Raw genomic sequence first — 23,299 nt, forward strand, 5'->3', positions numbered from 1 at the left:
AAAGACTCACTAAGAAGGCTCGAAATTCGAAGTTCAAGGGAGTTATGGGGGGGGGGGTTATTTAAACCCCCAGTCTCACACCGATTTAGAACGACGAAGAGATTTCGATACCGTTCGACGTAGAAATGGCATACATTTGTCGACGTAGTTCGACATAGAGAAATTTGGATTATTTCAGAAGGGGATCAATTATCGTACAAGATATTCTACTTCGAAACGAAATGCTGTAAAAATGGGAGTAAAACTATTTTAGAAGAAAAAAATAAGATATTTTGGAGTTTATTGAGTGAACACATTTTTACTACACTGCTCAAAACAATTAGGGGAGCACATGGTTTTAACAAAATTACGCGAAGATGTATACCGATAAGTAACATAAAATGAATCATCCATAATTTAAAGCCTAGCAGGAAACGGAAGAAGAAAACTTCATATGCAAATCAAAGTTCATGACGTCAAAAACCAGAAAAAGGAGATAAGGGCAGAAATCGGGATGTTGCAGAAACGTCTGTTTTACTGCCGTAACTGTGAAATTCGATTGCGCAGTATTTCTTTTTTTTTTAGACAAGGTGACTTGAGGATGTCTCAACAACGTGATTTACCGGAATCCATGGCATGGCGTGTTATAGGCAGACTGGAATCCGGGCAAACACAACGTAGTGTCGCGGACGCTGTTGGAGTCGCCAGAAGTGTTATTGCAAGGCTGTGGAATCGATTCCAAGAAACAGGAAATGCTAGACGTCGACCAGGGCAAGGTCGGCCACGCGCCACTACAGCAACTGATGACCGGTATGTACGATTAACAGCCGTCGAAACAGAACAAAGAATGCTACGCAGCTGCAAAGACGGTTGCTCTTGGCAACAGGACGAAGGGTGTCCAGCCAAACAGTACGTAATCGGCTTCATGAGGGAGGGCTCTATGCACGTAGGCCAATGGTCTGCATTCCGTTGACCCCACGCCACCGTGCGGCCCGAAGAAGATGGGCTGCTGAACATCGAGATTGGGAGCAACATGATTGGAGCCAAGTGCTGTTTACAGACGAGTCCCGATTCAGTCTGGAGTGTGACACCCGACGTGTTCTGGTATGGAGGGACAGGGGCATTCGAAATAACCCCGCATTCGTTCGTGAAAGGTCACAATACAGACGAGCTGGTTGGATGGTATGGGGTGGAATCAGCATAGGCGGACGTACGGACCTGCATATCATTCGGAATGGCACTTTGACGGCCCGAAGGTATGCAGACGAGATACTGCGACCTCATGTCATCCCTTACGCTGGAGTCATTGGAGATTCCTTTGTTTTCCAGATGGTAATGCCCGACCGCATTGAGCTCGTCTGGTGGAGAACATGCTTGAAGCTGAAACAATACAGCGTATGGAATGGCCAGCGTGCTCTCCTGACCTGAATCCAATCGAGCATGTTTGGACGACGCATTGCTGCGCGACCAAGGCCGCCTGTTACTGTCCGAGACTTGCAGATTGCACTTCTTGAGGAGTGGAACAGTATTCCCCAAAGTCTGATCGATAACCTCATCGCATCCATGGCAAACAGGTGTGCAGCAGTCTAAGCTGTTCGAGGAGACCACACGCCCTATTAAAACTCATGCATCATGTCTAAACAGTACTTTTTTTTATCGTTTACATGTAACCAAATTGTTGCCCTAAATCATCTTTTCATGTTTTTTCCATTTTTTCAAAGAATTAAAGCTTAATTCCAAATTTTTTTGCGTCTTTTTTCTGTATTGCGCATTGATACGCGTGTACTATCCATTGTATGCCAATACGTGGCTGTCTCGACGGTTTTCTTCACTTTTTTGCTTGCTCCCCTACTTGTTTTGAGCAGTGTATTTGATTTTTTCATGCTCTACTGCTTTTTTACTTGCTCATGTGTATTAATATTTTTACGCAAATTTTTTAATACTGAATAAGATCGATGGGGAGGGATTTCCGATTTGCTGACTTTTGATGACAAGGGGGCAGGGAGGGGGGGGGGGAGGGTTTGGATAATGCTTGCGTCATCAACCTCTGAACTTGTCATCCAGTTCAATTTGCGAGCATCTTTAGTAATGAACTGAACAGAACGAAAATCATATTACCCTTTACAGCGTAATCATAGTTTTAAAAAAAGACCAACTCACCACTAAAGGAAAAAACGAAAAGGAAAATAAAGGGAAAAATCGCGAAATTCATCTGAATTTCGACACACCGTGGGCAGGGCCGCAAGTAGATGCTTGGTTACCCGGGGCAAGCACGCATTTTGATGCCCACCTACTAATGTTGAAGTAGAGATTTCAGAATGAAATTTGTTCCTCCTCGGGTCCAGCGCCTGGAGCACGAGACCCGCCTGCTCGCATCTAGTTACGACCCTGACTATGGGTACCGTCTTCAGTATAAAAATTTGACCACTATAACCAGGGCCGTCTTGACAGCATCGTCAGACCCCGGGCTAAGTGGTTTTTCTGAGGCCCTACCTTGTGAACTCTAGAAAATTTCAACCAGATCTCATTTTTGTGAGGCCCCTCTTCCTCTTCTCCCGAGGTCCTCGGACCGTGCCCGGGTAGGCCCATGCGTTAAGACAGCACTGACAGTCACGGTGACCGGGGATCCCACTTGGGTTGGGTATCCGACTTCCGATTGCTCAGATGAAAACCCACTTGGGTTGGTTACACAATCTTAATTCCCGATTGCTCAGCCGAAAAAAAAAAGTCTGTTCAAGTTAAACGAAGTGGTAAAAAGTTATTTACTCTTCCATAACGAATTCACGATTCAAAAATTTTTAGAGTGTTACTTCTAGCAAATTCAACAAATAAATAACGTAAATATTTTAATTTTTTAGAATTTTTTTCTTCTTCTAGAACTACTACACCCTAACTAAAATAGTTGGAGATATTGTTAATAGATGTCACAGGTAATCTCATAATTTGAAAGTGTTTCCCACAAACAACTTTTCAGCTGTCACAAAACGGTCTTGTGGCATCACCGCTCGCCGGGTCGTCAACAACTGTCATGGCCTCCGTCATGAGATTTCATGATTGATCATTTTGATAATGGCCATGGATTGACGCGGTCGTTTTTATTATTCAAAGCATTTGTCGGTAATTTATTGTAGTTCGTAATTTCTCCCACGTGCTCTCACTTGCATTCAACAGTATGTATAGATCATGTTCATGTCATAATCATGTTGGAAGACATTGATGGAAACGAGTTGCTAATTATTTAATTGAAACTTTAAATGTTTTGTTAATCATTCATTCGTTCAAATGACAATCTATTAATGAGAATTACGAAGCATTGAATGAATTTGTGCATTGTAGTCATGATCGCATATGTGTTCATAGCTTGCATAAATTACCATATATTAATGCTTCCCATGTTGTTGTTTGACATGTTTTCTTTATATGCCGAATCGAAACACTAAAGTATCTCAAATGCTCTCTAAGATGTATAAAGTTTGAATATTAATGTAATGAAAGTATGTGTATTTGATTTCTATTCCCTAGCGCTGAAGATGGTCTAGCTGTTGATTTGATTTGTGATATCTGCATTGGTGTTCGTGAACTTGGGTGTTGAGAAAATTGAAGGGAAGTGATAGCATTGTATTAATTTGAAGGGAAGCTTTGTTCGTTGTTATAGCAATGGCAGCACCGTCGAGGAAGTTATCGTGAGTATATTAGTTGACTTCTTTAAGGTTTTTTAAAGACAAGCTTCTTTTTTTTTTTTTTTTTTTAAATCTGGCCACAGTGAGTGATAGACCTTAAAAAGTTTAAATTCAGGTGGCAGTGCAGCAAAGTATTATGAAAGCATAAAGTGTGTGTACGATTTCATTGAATGTTATTCAGCTACCAATTCCCAGTATATGGATTACTGTTCTGTTGAATTAATTTTTTGCCGCCTTTGTTCATTGGACCTTGGCGATGGAAGATGCTAATAGTAAGCCACTTACCTTGTTTGAAGCAAACTCCTGTTGTACCTGAGAAGGATTTAAGGTGTGAACAGGAGTCAGTCTCTTATTTCAGAAGTTTCTCCAGAGGACTTCAACGTGATACGGTGGACTCTCGATTTTACAAACTTTCAATTTACGAGCTGGACATATTTACAAACTGATCTTTCGCTCCCAAACAATTTAATATTCGTTTGAACACCTTTCTCATTTACAAATAATTTTTCACTTTCGTATAGGTTGACTGTAGTTACATAACATGAAAATTCAGGTATTTACCATCTTCAGTTAAAGATATGGAAGACAGATAGCAGCAGGCTGAAGTTGGTTTTCTGTGGTTCCCAACTTCAAGGCTTGAATGCGAGCCGATCTCCTCTTGAAAGTCTCGCCACAGAGAGCAACAGACCTACAAACAATACAAATGTATTTCAATCATAACACATCACTCACTTCACTTCTGAAATATAGATGGCAGCACTGAAAAATCAAACACAACATTACATACACACTCAGACTGTTAGGTACACACACATCCCAAAGCAGAATATGCCGAAGAACAATCAGTTCTACTGCAGAATAGTCTGGAAGAATTTTAAGAAAACACTTATGTAAAAAACACTATTATGGGAACTTTTACTGCAGAACATTTCCAGTCAGCCGACGGCTCGTTGCAGAACTGCAACATTCTGCTTTGGGGCACACACACAGTTACACTTCCGGTACAACTCACCGGGTAGTAAATTGCCCATAAATGGTGATAGACCTGAGTTGTACTCTGTTTGAAAAAAAGAAAGGTAGCAGCAGGATGAAAATGTAGTTTAATTACACTTATAGGCTATAGGTGCCAAGACCTTGGGTTGCAACTTAAGTGCATCTTGAGGTATACCGTAGAGAGAAATAAAAAAGTTTTTTTACAGCGCGACTGTTTTGCCAACCTTTTTCCTGCATGGCAGAGCAGGAAAATGCTGTGTTTAATTCAAGTTAAAAATCAGAATCTGAAAAAAATACTTACAGGGCACACATGACACGTGTAATAATCCACAATGCACATTATAAATTGGAATAATCGACACAGAATTTAACGAACACGATATGAATACTAGCATAATACTAGCAAATTAAAAATTGTGAAAATTCGAAATTAACATTTTCCGGAAAAATGAACTCGGCTGCTTTTAAAATTGCCGGGCCTCGGCCCAACAGAAGCAGTTTGTTAATAATGGGGAGAAGAAACTGCTGAAATGCCATGGTAAGCGAAGTTCAACAATGCATTAGTGCAGAAAATGTTTTGTCCGATCTCTAACATTCGTGCATGCAAATATACAAATGCTACATTTGGCGACTTTCTAAAGGGTATGTAAAGTCCATGCTACTCAGCACCAGCCGTAGGATATTGCAAAACAAGCAACTTTCAAGATCAATATGTTAAGGCCATACACAACATGTTCTTGCATGTACAGATTCCTTAAAAAATCCACAGAAGAATTTGTACTACAAGATGCATGTCCAGTTATTTTATAAAGGGGGATTATTTTGCGGAGGGAGACGTAGCATGACGATAACTGTGGTGGAAGAGACTGGGTAAATACTGGAAAATGAAAGAAAATGCACGTGAAACAGCATCTACCAAACAAATTAAAAAATCAGCAGGCATTTGAGAAATAAAACCTCAAAAGATTTTTAAGCAAAAGTTTTAAATCAAAATGGCATTTTCATCCGCAGGCCTTTCAGAAAAAGAAATCGCATCATGAGTGCAATGTGATTTCACTTTTATTCTGTTATAAGGGCTCGCTGCTCATGGGGTCACAGGAAGCGCAGATTTGTCTCAACCTGCAGCAAGTGCATCAAGTTATGATCATCAGCACAAGTGGGACTCTATCACAATCAAGACATCAGAAGAATTTTCAGCGAGGAAATTATATCCATTTGATCATTACTGGAAAGGTGGGGAGGAAACCATCAGGGCAAGATTTACAGCATTCTATACCATGGGCTGAGATACGGTGGAGTCAACAGATCTAATGTATATGCGTCTATATGAATTGACAACATCGTTCCTTATCCCCAGACTTCCAAGTCAATCTCCGCCTATGTTCTATAAATTTCACCGTCCAATGGATCAGGAAGTGATAAAAGCACTTTGCTATCATTCAGGTCATAACTGCAAGAGAGCACAAGAAGAAGTGAAGTAGAGCATGTTCAGTGCACACAACTCACATTTAAAGGGAAATTCTGTGTCACACGTGACCACAGGAGCCAATCAACTTCAAGATCAATCAAATTTACATGCTGTATAATAGTATTGAAGGATTGTGACAATCAGAATCTGGCAACACAGATCAGCCGTAATTCGCCAGCACTCGATCATCTGCCCGGAAGCAGAATGTTTTGCATTGTCCTGCAACGAACCCTCAGCTGACTGGAACTGTTCTGCAGTAAAAATCCCCATAATAGTGTTTTCTTGCACTTTTCTTAAAATACTCCCAGATTGTTCTGCAGTAGCGCTAATTGTTCTGCGACGTATGTCTCAGATTTTGGTATATTCTGCTTTGGGGATCATCTGGACCAGTCCAGGAAGGCATGTCAGGGTAAGTATACTACTGAACCCTATACTATGCACCTCGTTCATATTCCTCTTCGGAACATCTAACAAGTTACATGCTGGAATGTGCATTTACGTGTTATGAACCAGATGGGAACAACAGGAAACAAACTTCAGCCGACCACCACCGTAGTGACAGTGGAGTTTAAACCCAGGTCCTCTCGATGAGTCCATCACTATGGCCATTCAACCACCACAGTGGCGGGGTAAGTATACTAAGAAATAACTATAAGTAGATAAGGGCTTCTTCACCAGAGGTCTGTAGATATGTTGCATTGGCAACATTATATGGACATTTCAGCAGTTTGGCAAGTTTGGTAAAAGTTTGTAAAACTATTTATTGGAACAAAGCCAGCATCATTATGAGAAGAAAAAAAACCTCACCAGGCGCATATATATCTGTTCCTAGAAAATATTCATAGCACTGTTGAATTTTGAATTAAATTGGTCTATACTAATATATATTGAACTTTTTTTTTCTTATGTAGAACCACGGGCGAGAGTTTATATCAGGTATTAGAAATCCAGAAGGATTCGAATCCGGATGCCATAAAAAAGTCGTATCGCAAAGTAAGTAGAGATTGGAGAGCACTTTTTTTTTCGCTGTCTTGCACATTAAGTGTACAATAAAAGAGAAAAACATATTTTTTTTTGTTTGTTTGAAGGAATCCAAAAATCGTATGATTTCAATATTCATTACTCATCCTATGCTTAGAATTTCAGCTCAACTTTAAACAAATTGGATATATGAAGTTTATTCGAAAAGTATCCAACCATAATTTTTTGTGTGTGAACCAATAAAAAAAAAAAAAAAGAGAGCTAGGGAGGCGTGGTTTAGTGCACGTCCTAGTGGTAGGTAGCAATTCTAGTGAGCATGCTGAAATTTTTTTTCTGCTTTCAAAAGTAGCTACTTACTGGCAGACTGCAGGTGAATGAGGAAGCGTATGTGAGCAACCTCAAATTTTCATTCTTTGTAAAATGGCAGGAAAAACTTGGAGCAATGCTACTGCATTAATTGTGATTTTGCTGCCAATTGCAACACAGAACCTCTTTGTAGTAGTCCTTGGTTGTGCTGTACGGTGTGTACTCATGATAAACCGTGCCACCGGAGTCACACAAATAAGACAATCAACATTTCTTCGACATTACATATCCTGAGGATGAAATTGTCAGCCAAAATACACTGCTGGCCACCGTAAATGCAACACCCTGAAGGAAGCATGCAAATAATATGAAATTTACAACATGCATTAGCGGAGGTGAGATATGCAAATGATTAGAATTTCAGCGCAGATGCACATCACGCGCGCCTGTGGCGCCACTTCAAAGCGCTATTTAAGGCTTGGAGATTTCGACGATTTGAAGTACGGCAATTGTGTTTTTCTTGTGGTTTTTTCAAAAAAACGATCAATTATGCCTCGTAGAAAACAGCGATCATCTTTTGATCAAGTATCCGAGTTCGACAGAGGAAGGATAGTGGCCTACCGAGATTGTGGATTATCTTACAGGGAAATCGGTAGTCGTGTTGGACGAAACCAAACAACTGTAATGCGGATATGTGATCGTTGGATGCAGGAGGGTACGACGGACCGACGTGTTCGATCGCATCCACCTCAGTGCACCACTTCATGTGATGACAGGCGTATTGTACGTATGGCAGTGACGGATCGCTCAGCCACATCACGAACCATAGCACAGCACATTCAGTCTGAACCGCATCATCCAGTGTCTGCTCGTACCATTCGACGGCGTTTACAGCAGAGTGGTCTGTCCGCAAGACGTCCATTGCTTCGTCTACCCTTGACGCAGAACCACAGACGTCTCCGCCGCCAATGGTGCGATGAAAGAAGGATGTGGACGGCACAATGGAATGAAATTGTCTTTACTGACAAGTCACGCTTCTGTCTGCAACACCACGATGGTCGGATTCGAGTCTGGAGACACCGTGGAGAGAGGATGCTGAACAGCTGCGTTATGCACCACCACACTGGTCCTGCACCGGGTATTATGGTATGGGGTGGTATTGGATATCGCTCTCGCACTCCTCTAGTACGCATTGCAGGTACTTTAAAAAGCCAGCGCTACATCTCCGAGGTGTTGGAGCCAGTTGTCCTTCCTTACCTTCAGGGCTTGCCCACAGCCATATTTCAACAGGATAATGCGCGACCACACGTGACACGCATTGTCCAAAGGTTCTTCGTCAATCGCCAGATTGAATTGCTTCCCTGGCCAGCTCGCTCTCCGGATCTTTCGCCGATAGAAAACATGTGGTCCATGGTTGCTCAACGATTGACCCAGATTACATCCCCAGCTGCCACACCAGATCAACTTTGGCAACGCGTGGAAGCTGCTTGGTCTGCTGTACCCCAAGAACACATCCAAAGTCTCTTTGAATCAATGCCGAGGCGTGTGGCAGCGGTGATCTCCAACAATGGCGGCTACTCTGGCTACTGATTTTGGCAGGAACCACACTTCACAGAAGTCTATAAATTTAATCATTTGATGCTTGGTCAACATGTTATCTACAAAATAAATATTGTTGCGATATCTCTTGTCTTTCTTGGTGTTGCAATTTGGGTGGCCAGCAGTGTAGAATGAACGGATCCAATGCTAATGCTTGCCTTGTTCGCAAGCTGTCGCATCACCAGAGTCCTCACTTGCTCAATAACGATCTCATTTCTTGATGTTGAAGTCCTACCAGGGCACACTTCACTCTCTATTGATGTGCGGTATCTTTTAAGTGGTTGTACCATTCCTTTATCAGTGTGGTGAGCATTTATCATCTCCGAAGGTCTGTTGAATCCTGCAGATTGTTTCCACTCGAAGAATCGCCAAGCTTCATACAAAATTTAATGCAGTAGCATTTTCAAGTTTTTCCTGCTATTTTGTCAAAAATTAAAACATGACCGCACTCACATTTGCTCATTCATCAGCAGTCTGCCTGCCAGTAAAAATTAGAGCATGCGTGTGTGAATCGCCTACATACATACACGAAACCATGCCTCCCAAAGCTTCGTTGGCTTATACATTGAAAATTATGGTCGAATACTTTTTAAACAAAACTCATATACAGAAGAGATAATGTTAGATCCATCATTATCTGTAGGCCTGCTTCAAGATGACATACCAATTATGTTTACTTTTAAAGGTTTAAATTGTTTGCTATCTTTCAAATACCGTATATAACTAACTTTTTTAAATCTTACAGTTGGCCTTGAGGTTCCATCCGGATAAAAATCCAGATAATCCGCAAGCTGCTGAGAAGGTTTGTTATTAATATTCATTTAAAGCTTTTATGTGACTCTATTGTCTGAATTTGACTGATCAATTTTTTGCTGTCAAAACAAGTCATTAACCATCACTCCGAAAATATCCTAGAGGCCTATTTATACTTTTTATTACGAATTACCTTGAAAAAATACAGTTTTCAAGCTAAAAGTATGGAAATGCAATGGTTAATATTGAAAGAACCACACATTCTTAGCTATAAAAGCACTGTGTTTTTCATAGGGTATTTCTTCAAGTTTTTGTATCCAAGATCACATTTGCACTTTTGACAACTGCTTTGAGATGCTTTTCACAGTCAGCATTTAAGCGCCACAGCAAGAGGTTCAGTGCATGCTTTGTTTAGCTGAATTTAAATCAGCTGCACATGTTAACCCTGGAATACTAACTAAAAAAAGGCTGATCAAAATTGTATGTTAACTGCCTATACCCCTACATCTCTTTGATGTAGCATTAGTATTCTAGGGTTAAATGCTGCGTACGAACTGAGTGGAATGTAGAGCTTTTCATATCCATATCAACAACAGTGTGGGGATTTGAATGACACTTCAAATGCTATTAAACACTCCGCAAGAGATCAAGTACCATTTGGGCATCTGCATAGCCACTAATGGTGCTCCCGTTGAACTATATTAACCTAAAAATAAATTTAAGGGGGTTGCCTTCTGTAATTGAAACTTTATCAAATCATTGGTGGTTCTGTCACTATTAGCCAACATTTTAGGATAATTTCAGACTGGACACCCAGTATATACAATTAAATCTAGATTTGCCAAATATTCTGAGACAAAACTAAAAACGTAACAAAAATAATAACTGATTAGTAAAAATCGGTAATATATTGCACTATAAAAAAAAAAGTGTTGAAAAAGAAGGAACGAAGCATCAATATATATTCAGACCTGCCAACTCTTCAGATTTTTGCCTTTTTGGCCTCTGGCTCTCCAGATTTGTAAAAAATTACTCCGGAAAATTTGATTTGGAAGAAATTCTTTTTATTTTAGATCAAAATTTTTTCAATTTTCCTTGAGCCTTCATGATGTCGTGGCATCAATGACTATGGTTACCGTTGGAGAAAACCTATAGAAGGCAGCTGTGGTTCACGCAACCTACCTGTACGGTTGAAGGCATCACTTCCATTGAGCAGCCATAAAAAAAGTATTGGTGACCGCATTTGAGCTAACTGGCAATGACTCGACTTTGGTTGCTGATAAATGCTAAGTAACTATTCATCAGACGATGGTTTTGATCCCTGTATAATTATTGTATTCTATTAACAGCCATGCGGCAAACACAATAATATTAATTTCACACCACGTGATATCTGATAACACTGGAGCTTTTTTCGTCAGCAGCCTTATATTTCGAAGTTTTGTTTGTGTTTTCTCTGATCAAATGTCTTCAAAAAGAAACTATGCAATTGCTTTTGAGAGCTTACATACGTATCAAAAATGCATCACTGATAGCATCCATGATGATAATATTCTGCTCATGGTTACCCAGGACCTTCCTAGGGGTGCGGGCGAACACTTTTTCTCAATTTATTGAGAAGATACCACAAAATTTTTTTGATCTGGTCCTCAGGGGTGGGGTACTCCTCTTGGGAGAATCTCCAGATTTCTGGATTCCAAAAGTTGGTGCATCTGTGTGTCGGTTCTTATCATGGGAATAAAATGACAAATATATGACATGCAAAAGTATGTTTGCCATATTTTCAAGTAAATTGCTGGATTTTTGTGAGAAAATTGCAGGATATTTACCTTTTGAAGGTTTGCAGGTCTGTATCTTGGAATGTTACTGCATTGAATTGAATATGTTTACGACTTTTTTTGTTAATCCGTTTTGATCTTTCCAAAAGTTTGAGCCCTTGAACTCTGAAATTTTCTGTTTATCGCCCCTGTGCTCAGAATTTTTTTCCCCTCATCTCTCCCTCCCTTAACAATCCCATAGGATCCCATATTGTGCCTGTAATTATTATTGTCCCTGGCTGGTAAGTCTTGTCGTTCCCAGGAGTTATACGTTATTATACCCAGGAGTTATACGGAGTTATTGTCGTTCCCAGGATATTACATACTTTGGAACATGTTACTTTTCGTTATAACCTCCCACTTGGCGACGACTGCTCGGACCAATTGATGCATTTCTGTCGTCGAATTTGCACCACTAGTTCGGCTGAGCTTCTTTCCGGGCGAGTTTTTTCTAGGTCAGAGTTTTGTTACTATTTGGTTGAAACCATACTATTCAATCATTACACTTTATTCATAATTAGAAAAACTGATGGCAGATGGCGGCACTACACATAACAAGCATTAAACAGAAACAAACTTCCACCAGGATCACAACACATACACGCACATTCAAACATGTAGGCCTACCAATTCGTTAGAAGTTCCACAGAGGAATGTGACAAGGTGCATGTGTGGTTTAGTAGTAGTTAAAACCATAGTTATTTTCCTAATAACGTAACTTATCTCTGTTGTGACCTTAAAGGTGTTACTTGATTCAATGGAACTTTGTTACTACTGATGTGAAATGAAGTGTCAGCCAAAGGTGTATTATCTTTGATACATCTTTCATTTCAGTAGTGCTGGTTTACATTGAGATATTCTGATAAATTCTGCTGAAAATTTTTTATACCATAATGTTCTTGCTAAATATTGTGCTAAGAAGTCTAAATATTGAATCAACAACCTGGTATCACGACAAACGCGTGCGGAAAGAATCAAGCCAAAATGTGTCAATTTGGTGTCGAGAAAGTGTATGGGTGGTTACAACAAGAAAAGTACCTGGAAAACACTGGTTTACATTTTCAATTGTTTCAATTTCAGATTCGTACTTGAAGGAAATCTTGCGCTGATAGTGTCTTGAAATTTTGAAATATCACTGATGAGGTATTTGGAGGAATGCAGTAGTTTTTGGCTTTTTTTTTAAGATTAGGATTTCTTTCCATTTTACAGATAATTTTTTCCAAATCGGAAGCTTTAAACCTTTCCTTCGAGATCTTTGAAACCTGGGTGCAATCATGGTTTGTACTGATGCTTGAACACTGCATGCACTCATTATTGAAAGAAGCGTGGCCAGATGTGCAGCAAAAGATTTGTAAACATAGGTGGTTATGCATAGCTCACACCTGTAGTGCATTACTGGGGGTAAATTTTATTCCCATCATGTAACTTCAGAGTTGGGGAATTATAACGTTAGAATCAGGGCTTGACAAATCTATGTCGCCATGGTGACATAGATTTGTCGAAAGATATAAAGTTGCCATTGGAACCTAAAATTTTATATGTGAGATTATTGCATTGGAGTCTGAGCATCATATCAGCATCTCTACCAACATCGAGATAGGTAAAGTCCGAGACAATTAAGAAAAAATGATTTTCCATCATTTTTATTGGCGAAAAAAAGTGCTCGTTCCTAAGAAATTTTGGTGCTTAAATTATTTTCAATTTGTCAAGCCCTGACTATGATATTGAAGGTTCGGGGACTATGCGAAAACTTTGACTTAAACTGACACTAGGTTCATCTGAGTTTGACTTCTTGCGATTTGATGTTTTGATATGTACAATCAGACACATAAGAAAAGCACAAGCATGAGTTGGCTATAGCCATAGTACAATGGCCCTTTGATAGGTAATTCTTAAAGATAAGCATGCCGAATGTTTTTTGATGAATTTTTTGAGCTTCTGCATAATGTGGACGGAATGTCACAGTGTATTTTATAATGTGACAAGAAAATTAAATGTTTACATGGCCTATTGCAAAATTTCAAGTATCGGAAACGCTACCAATGTTGTTTTAGAATTTCTAGTGAAATTTCAAATGTATCAAGTTGTAGTTTGATATGTCGGTTTGTTCACTAAATGCGTGTTTCCTCACTATAGTTCAAGGACATAAACCGTGCTCACTCCATACTGATTGATCCAACTAAAAGGAATATATATGATAGCTATGGCTCATTAGGTCTGTATGTAGCCGAACATTTTGGAGAGTCTAATGTCAACACGTACTTCGTCCTTACTAGCGGCTGGTGTAAGGTATGTGATGAATCCACATTCCATTTCTTCTTTTTTTTTGAAACGCTCAATTTGATGTGTTATTCTTTCTGGGAATTTTATCTTTCAGTTACTTGTGATGTATTATCTTCAATCAAATATTGATTTTAAACTAAATGTACTATTGATTTTAGTCATGAGTGTATTTTCATATAAACTGCACATTCTATGTCTCTCTCACACAAAAAAATCATCGCAAGTGATAGGATGTGAATTTTTCCATTCTGCAAGAAAGAATAATACAGTCGACACTCTTCATAACGACCCCATCTTTCCATCAAAAACAGATGTTGTATAGGGTAGTTCTTAGATCGGAAGAAAAACATGGAATAGTAATTATTGAAAAAAAATTTGGGACTTATCCTATTGATAGTTGTAATAGAATGGGCTCTAATAATATGTAACAATACATAATGGGTGATGGTCCTTATAATGAGCATAAACTGTATTCATGTTCAGTTTTGTGCTGTCTACGATTCTATAGTCACAATGCTGGTGGGAAGTCCACAGTATAATCTGTGATTGTGGTACAGTAAAGCCAGGGCCAGTGCATTCCAAAGTTTATCATGGGGCGAGTAGAGTAGCAGCTCCACCATTGACAATGATAGTCAAATGTTGGAGGCTGGAAGGTATTAGAAGGCTGGTCGAAAAGAACCACCAGGACCTTCCGGCCCAAATCAAAGGAGCCGCCTTCTTTCCAGATCTTATCTGATTATCCAATCAGTCTGGCAATGCATTGATCGAACAATGCCAGCAGTCATGATATGCATTGGTGGGTTAAATTGTTCTGGAAGCAAATATTGGCTAAGGAACATTGAGCCAGTGTATAGCCATCTTATGCTGCTGCTTTTTAGGCAAATCAGAGGAATGCAAATATTTGCAAATGACTATTGGGCCAGGCTCCGAGATGGATTAAGGTCGGTTGAGACCTTTGGGTTCAGAAGAAAATATTGATTCCTCTTAATTAGTAAAAAAATATGTAAAGGGAGTTTGGGTTTTGGGGGGGGGGGCCTGTATAAAAGTCGGGGTCCTGTGTGCCCACTGTTAAACCCGCCTCTGGCCAGGCTTAACACTAGTGTGACCTTGGCTTAAAACCCTGCTAATCCAAACAGATTGGGACCAGAAGATATGCAAAAAAATTCAGATTACCTAGGTTCATCTTTCGAGCATTATTTTTTAGATATTTAACGACGGATGTTCATATGAATTAAAACTGCTTTTTTTTTTGATTGAGTTTAACATTGACTGGGGGGGGGGGGTGGTCAATAGATCAACAGCACTTTTCTTTTTTTACTATTAACAGAAAAATTTCACTTTATAGATGAGCAAAAACATGCATGGGGTGGGCCTCAACACAAGTGCACCCTTATGGATATTGTTAATATCAATTACGACAGTTGAATAATTTTTCATTCAGAATTAGAATCAGATTATCAAATCTGCCTACGGACCACAGGTTGAGAAATGCTGTACTAGTGTATTTTCACTTCAAGGGTTATATAGGTCAAATGAGGTTTAAATATATTATGCCATATCATATCATTTATATGTACATATTCGGCTGAGCGATGCTCCTGTCCCATCAGATGGACACTATACAGGGCAGCTGTTTGCAGATCCATGCAAACCACATTGAGTAAACTTGTATAAACATAACTAGTGCTTGATGTTGTAAAAAATCTTTTTAATTTGTTACAATCTATTTTTCATGTGACTCGTAATGATATGGTTACTGAATATGAATTCAAACTTTGGTGGCCTGAAATTAAAAGAAAAAAATTATAATGATAGATTCCCTCTTTGTAGGCTCTTTGTTTGTTTGCGGGTTTGATAACTGGTTGCTTCTGTTGCTGCTGCTGCTGTTTCTGCTGTTGTTTCAACTTCTGCTGCGGCAAGTGCAAGCCGGAACTGCCAGAAGACCTTGATGATGTTGAGAAAGTAGTAAGTTTTTGTTTGAGAAAAAAAATCATACTACATGAATAAATTATCTTGCATTTCGGATGTTTTGAAATCAATTCATAAAATTTTGTAGCATGTAATTCATGTGCCGATAATTATGATCTTTCAGCTTACATATGTCTCAATTTTGTTATTTTTGATTTTACATAGCATTTTATCAGTTAATTTAAAAGCTATTTACTGTTCATTTATACTCAGGATGCTGGAGGAAACGAGTCTGATCCAGAAGAAGGGACCAGCCAGGCTGTCGAAAATGCAGAAGTAAGAAAATTTATGTCTTGTTCCTTTTTTTCTTGTTAAAAATTGATTCAACCCCGTGAGATGTTTTTGTTGCTACATCAGCGTTCAAATATGTATCTTGACTATGTTTGTTTGTAAAGTCTAGATGTACAGTGAAACCTCACTGCAACGATACTCGATATAACGATAAATCCCTCTACAACAACATTTTGTCAAATCTTGTTTGCAACTGCCTGTAGTCTAATGTTAAACACCTCTTGATACAATAATTTCTTCTACTAAGATAAATCACTCTATTTTTAAGAGATTTTGAAATCACTGCAACGATATTTTCTTATACTTTGCTCAAAATCATCTTGAATTAATTATAACTTTGTAACTTGTTTTCGTTCTTCCAAGAGCGTCTAATAGCATCAGTGTTTTGCACCACATGATCACCAAAACTGTTGGTAAAGCTGTTGGTGTTGCCACTTTCTCTGTAAGACACAAAAGTGCAATACGGTAAACTTCTTTAAAGGGCAATGCATCTGGAATGAACTTCATTAAACAACTATTTAATTAGTTTTTTGCGATGAATAAATATTTCAAAAGTGCTTTTTCTGATGGTACTAACAAAGACTTAGGAAAGATGCCAACAACAGCATGAATTTGGTGGCATGTGATAATGTTTTCTCTCTATAACATTAATCCCTCTACAACAATTTTTTTAAGGTCCACAGAATATTGTTATATTGAGGTTTTACTGTAATCAAATTTATGCCCTTGGACTGTAGGATTATATGTAGTTCATGAAGGAGCAAAAAAAAAAAACCCAAAATTTTTGTCCCCACTTTTGCTGCAGCGTTGTCATCCCAATGCAAAAAAGTATATCATAACCACTGTAGAGTCTCGAACACTGAAAGCATGTCAAAAAACATTTAAACCAGTAAAAAGAAAAAAAAAATCATTTGTCTTAAAAATGTGTTATTTTCTGTGATCAGAATATTTTTGTCAGAAAACAGAGTTGTGCACATTCATTTAGACGGGGTGGTTTGGGCCCCCCGTGCCATTAAAACTGCTTGGTGAAACAATGGGGGACAAGTACTTGTGTTTGATATATCAGGGTTTGCACATCCTTACAAACTCTTTAAAAAGTCCTAACTTTTCATTTCCCTCTAGAAGGGCCCTTATAACTCCTTACTTTTTGCAGCCACTCCTTAAAAAGTCCTTATTTTTTTTCTCTGAAGGGATGATCTTTGTTAGAATAATCATTCCCCGTGGTGATGAATAGCATTGCCTAGAAAAATAAGAGGAAGCTTCCCCCCCCCAATATAACGAGGTAGAAAAGAGAAAAAACAACCCCTTCTCATTTGTAATAGGAAATGTGAAAGCAGGGGATGGGATTGGAACATCCAATGGTCGTGCAAACCTGCCAACCGTTAAGATTTTGTCATATTTAGTGCGATTGATTATACGCTTTTGCTTCTAAAAATATGATTTTTTACAGAATCGTTAATTTTGATGTTTTCCTGCCTATGTCACAAACTGGTCAGCTTTGGAAATCAATGGTCTGTTGAACGACATCACTCCGCGTAAACAGTAGCCGAAAATTCCCCCACACCCAGTCGTGAGAAAAATTTGAACACCGCGGGGAGCTTTATTTGCTGGTGTGGCTTATGTGGCGCAACGATGTATTGAGCCACGTATACTGAGTGCAGACCGTGCAGCACTCCTATTTTTCCTACTATTTTCTTACTTTCTCCGCAATCACCCTTTTTTACCGCAATTCTCTCCTACTATTCCTATTTTATCCCTCCCTTCTTTTGTTTACAGCCAATATCTCACTACGAGAATTCCGAGAAACCTCAAAACGTCACTGCTTTCCCCAGTTTTTTTGACGTCCAGTGGGGAAAGCGAATTCGTTTCTTGCCGTAAATAAAAAGGCAAAAAAAAAAAAAGGAGGGAGGAACAGGCTCTATCCACACACCAGAGATTCCGTGAGAGACTAGGTTTCTCTCTCCTTGGATCCGGTAATGAGCGTTCATCCCTGAAGCCAGGTTTTCCTAGAAGTAGGCTTTTTGCGCCTCATGAACCGAACTGGATCATTTTGCGTCTGCAGAAATGTGTTACAAAATCACGTTACACATTTGTGTTTTCCAAGCGTGGCGCTTCAGCTCAGGACAGCTATATATGTAGAATATGACATTGGCGTCAGCTACTCTATCGGCTGCATGCTTCGGTTGAAGGGAAGAGAGACAACACGAAAATGAAGAGAAGATCGATGAAACGCCAGACACACGACGCTTCCTCCAGAAGCAGTCCGCCAATCACGCCCGACGTAAAGCGCTGTCGTGAGCCGTATTGTGCTCTGTAGGAAACTGCTTTTCTTATTGATGAATAGACGGCGTGTCGCGATGGGTGATTCACGTTGCACGTGGCACAGAAAACCTGTTTCTAGGATAACCCAGCTTTAAGCACTACCTCCTATATACAAATACAGTGCTTTAAGTGACACAGCCCGAGCCACGTCTGGTTTTAAATGGGGGGGGGGGGGAAGACATGCCGATCAGCCGCTAGTTGAACCCTTTTTTTTTTTTAACTTTCAGAAAATAACTTTCGGTATCTTTATGTTAGGGGTCATTCAAGTATTAAGTCAGCATCGATGGGGGGGGGGGAGATTTTCCGGAATAGTGCCACAGGTCACTTGAGCGATCTGTAAATGTGTCACTTGGTCCATTTTTACAAAAGTAGATTTGAGGTGGAAAGAGACGGTGTAAAGAGATCACAGGTCGTCATGTTACAACGGGACACATCATAACCCCAGGGCCACATTTGGTCCTCACAGGTCAAATGTTTACTGTGGGTCAAGGGTTACCAAGAGCTTAGAGGTAGGGTCGCAATGAATTTCTTGAGCAATTTTGAGTTCTTAGCCTTCAAATAGCATTGAAATTAACAAATTGATTATAATTAATAACATATAAAAATAATTTATTTCGAAATTTTAATTCTTTTAAAAAAATATTTTTTGCATTAAAAAAAAAATTTCTGATCATCTGGGGCGATCCCTCAACCCAGATTCCACCCAGTATGTCTCTGATCCCACCAATAAGCGTTAGGAGGAAGGGGACAGAGCGATGACGAAATTTTGCTGACTTTTTCTGACGATGGGGTGGGTCAAAAATTGCAGAAAATTTGCTGACGTAATACTTGAACAGCCCCTTATTTTAAAGCATACATGTGCCCATGACCTATATGTGGCCTGCCTCAAGTGGCCCGGTACACTTACAGATAAATTAAGTTTCTCGCGGCAAATTCTTACCTCATTTAAATGACCTGCAGCATATTTCCAGATCACTCAAGTTGCTCGTGGCGAATTCTTACTTCAATTGAGTGGCCCGCGACACATTCCCAGATTTTTTGATTTCCAGGGCCTATCTTTCAAACAGCACTATTTAGGTCTCTCACCATCCATGGGCAATTTACTACCTAGTGAGTTGTGCCGGAAGTGAAGCTGTGTATGTGTACCTAACAGTCTTGAGTACGTATGTAGTGTTGGTTGATTTTTCAGTGCTGCTATCTATATTTCAGAAGTGAAGTGAGTGATGTGTTATGATTGAATTACATTTGTACTGTTTGTAGGTCTGTTGCTCACAGTGGAGAGACTTTTCAAAGTGGAGATTGATCGGCTTGCACTCGCGTCTTGAAGTTGGGAACCACCGAAAACCAAATTCAGCCAACCACCACTGTGTTGACCGGGGGGGGGGGGGGCTGAATGATCTCTTTTTTGTTATATAACATTGTAAAATTTGCAACAACGGAAGCCAGAGATAAATCCAGCCAGGTGGCCCTGGAATTTATTTGTTGTGCAATTAATGCAAGTGAAAAATTTTCGTGACTCTCACGGGGGGCGGGGGGGGGGGGAGTTGATATGGCTCCAGGTCAGGGGGGTCCCCGATGAGGAAGTTGACAGGTTTAATTTCTGGGGCCCTGGATGAATCTCATTGTTTTTGAACTTTAGCAGTAAAAGTTTGCTATAAATCCATGTATCAGGCCCATATAAAAATCTGCATATTGACTTCCCACTCCTTGGTTGGGGCTCTTGGGTTTTAGTCGTTGGTAAAATGAATATGAATTACAATTTTTTGTGGTGCTCATGGGGGGGGGGTACAACAGGGCTCCAGGCTGGGAATCCTCATGGCGGAAGTTGACTGAATTTGGAAGGGTGCTTGATGAATCTCATTGGTTTTTTTGGTTGCTTTAAGATTGTAAAATTCCTCGGTAAGCTGGTGCTTTCACAAGCCACTTTTCATATCCCTCTGATGAAGTGAGATGAAATAAACAAGATATGTGAAGAGAAAAAAAGGTTGTTGCCACCAAAGGGTGCAGGAAGGCTTTTTTTGCCCCCCCCCTCCCGTATAGCTATATTCATTAACTTTTCCCCCAATATTTAATTTTTAATAAAAAAAATTTTGACTCATTCACAAGTGCAGATCATGTGAAGCTGTCATGACTTGTAGAAAAAGAAACTGGATGAGTTTTCTTAAAAATAAGTTTTGTGGTTTTTTTGAAAAAGAAAAACAATGTATATGAAAGGATTTGAAAATGAAAAATGTTGCTAGTTATTTTGTAGCTTATGAGCATATTTTCCTTAAACAGTTTACAGTGATTTAACTCTTATTTGGTTAACATTTGTTATATCTCTATTTTTCATAGAAGTGGCCACGGCTTAAGCAAGATAAAAACAAAATTTATTGCAAACTCAAAACATCACTTCCGATTTCTTTAAATCATTTTAATACTACTATCGTAACTCTCACTCTCTTCTTTCTTACTACACTTCTCAATACCTAATCCCGATCATCATCCTATGTTACTGTTCGAATTTGTGTTCTCAAACAGTTGCTTGTTACTTGTGCATACAGTCAGGGCATATCTCATTTCCAGCAGCTGAAATTCCTACCCATTATACCTTTCATTCTGAAAGTTGAAATCTTGAAATAGAAATCAAAAAAAAAAAAAAATGGAAATCAATCCGCATGTGGGCTTCTTTTGTTTTTAGTCTAGTGGTGCAAATTTTTTTTCTGGAGGGGGGGGGATGTGGCGGCCCCCATGACTCCTTAAAAACTCCTTACTTTTCATTTTGAAAACTTTGTATGAACCCTGTATATACTACAGTGACATCTTGATAAACTGATACTCGACATATGATAAATCCCCTCTATAACGATATTTTTTAAGTCTTGTTTGGAAATGTCTGTACTCGAATGTTAAAATTCTGCCTCTCAATTTAATGATGATTCCTCTACTGCAATATTTTTCTTGGTCTGCATGTTATATTGAGGTTTCACTGTATGTCATTTCATTCTGTGGCTGTTGTTCCGTTTTTACTTAAGCCTCCCTTATACAAAAAAATGATACAGGTGTCAGAAATTTAAGATTAAATCACTTTTCATTTCGCATGTCAAAAACTCAGCAGAGCATTTGGTTGAGAAGCGCTGATTCAAATATTTTCATTCATTCTAATGAAATAGGACAAAAAATTAAAAAAAACTTATCAAAAAAAAAAAAAAGTCTATCGAAAGAATCCAAAAAAAACAACTTAGGGACATTTCTTTACCTGTTAATAAATGAAATATAGTCGGCAATGAAGCTTGTTAAAAATTCATGATGGAAAAATTTAATTTAAATTTAACCACATTAAGAAATTGACAAATCAGACGAAGCATTTTGCCTGTTTCTCAGTATTTAATTTGATATTCTTCAAAATCGCAACATGATCTATGTATTTTAGCAGTTTATTTTCAATATACAAGCACTGATACTCTGAATAATTTTTTTCGTCAATTGTATTTTCATTTTTGTTTCTTGCTCTTTTGTTCATCAATTTTATGGGGACAACAGATTTCTAATTTGTCTCTGTTTTGATGGAGCATGAGTTGCTTCTCAAAGCAATCTTTAGATGAAACATTACTGCAGCTTTTTTGAATGTTGTGCAACCAAGAAATTTGGATTTTGTTTACCTTTTTTCTCCTTAATTTATGATCAAACCTTTCTCCTGGTTACTTAATGTCTGGAGAAAGACATTTTTACATATTTTGCAACACTGATCAAATGTATTATCAAGTTGTTACTTGATACATTTGTTGCAAAATATGTTCTCTACCATCTGAAACACATGGTAGAGTGAAAATAATTTTCAGTTATACATTTCTCACAAAAAAAATAGCCAGGAAAATACATTTAATAAAGACACTCGCCTCTTTTTTCCTGAATGGATCTAATTTGTGAATTAAGTTACAATTGTAATTGATTTAAAACGAGGTTCAAGTGTTTTCTTAACTGTCTCAACACAAAATTAGATAGGTGGCAACTGGTTTTGCAAGAACCAATTTAACCAATGTTTTTCTCAAATCTCACAAATTAGAAAAAAAAGCTGGGGGAAATTTTCATTTGGCTATAAACTATTAATAAAAAATATTTTAAATTGTAAAAAAAGATGAAATATGAACTGGTATTCTGACTAAAGTATATATTATTCAGTTTTTTTTTCTGTTTTATGATAGAAAGTTATTTTAAAATTTTAAAAATGCATTATGGACAGCCAGGAAAAAGAACCCTTTAAGCGGCAACTAGAAATCACCAAACCCCTCTTCAAAATGTCACCTTTTTTAATGAAATAGGCTTTCTTTTGATTTTCAGCATGTGCAAACTAAGGGGGCCTGGGGAAAAGTTTTCCATTGAGAAATCATTTTTACAAAATATCAGCACTGTCAGCTCTAAAATAAGAGGTGTTTATCAGGACGAGATATCTTGCCATTTCTGCTTAAAGGATTAACAAATGGAAAAATTAAAAACAGCAATGACTTTTCAGAAACTGGATAGAGAAAATAGAGAAAAAAAAGTTCTGTCTCAAATGTATTTAACTGCTGGGAGCACACAAATTAGCCAATTTCATGAAAATCACCCACAACTTATTCTTAGTGCAAAGTTAAGAAAGTTATAATACAATGATTTCCCAATTGAAGTTGTATCTAAACGTGCGAAACAATGCGTTGGGTAATCAAGTCCTGCTGCCAGCTCTGCTTTGATTGAAAATACTCCTATGAAACCCTTAAAAAAAGATGAAATATTGAACGTTTAAAGCAACCCTAAGCTGTACAACCTAAGATCAGAAACTTTCAAGTGAGAATAAATGAGTTTAATTAGTGTATTATATAAGAGATGCTGCGTGAGAATTT

General features: G+C 38.6%; 1 protein-coding gene across 1 annotated transcript in view; it reads left to right on the top strand.

Moving 5' to 3' along the window:
• Nucleotides 1-2,979: 2,979 nt before the first annotated feature.
• The window catches only part of LOC149080778 (dnaJ homolog subfamily C member 5-like), a 29,611-nt gene continuing 9,291 nt past the window's right edge, over nt 2,980-23,299 (top strand). Inside the window, exons 1-7 of the mRNA XM_089237468.1 lie at nt 2,980-3,149; nt 3,502-3,662; nt 7,032-7,113; nt 9,752-9,808; nt 13,713-13,865; nt 15,690-15,824; nt 16,041-16,103. Of these exons, the coding sequence (XP_089093594.1) occupies nt 3,637-3,662; nt 7,032-7,113; nt 9,752-9,808; nt 13,713-13,865; nt 15,690-15,824; nt 16,041-16,103 (516 nt within the window). The 5' untranslated portion in view covers nt 2,980-3,149; nt 3,502-3,636. The remainder of the gene's footprint in view (nt 3,150-3,501; nt 3,663-7,031; nt 7,114-9,751; nt 9,809-13,712; nt 13,866-15,689; nt 15,825-16,040; nt 16,104-23,299) is intronic.

The sequence above is a fragment of the Pholcus phalangioides genome, unplaced genomic scaffold (assembly GCF_987345545.1).
Source record: "Pholcus phalangioides strain wild (caught in Gottingen) unplaced genomic scaffold, Ppha-v1.0 ptg000010l_1, whole genome shotgun sequence".
NCBI lineage: Eukaryota > Metazoa > Arthropoda > Arachnida > Araneae > Pholcidae > Pholcus > Pholcus phalangioides.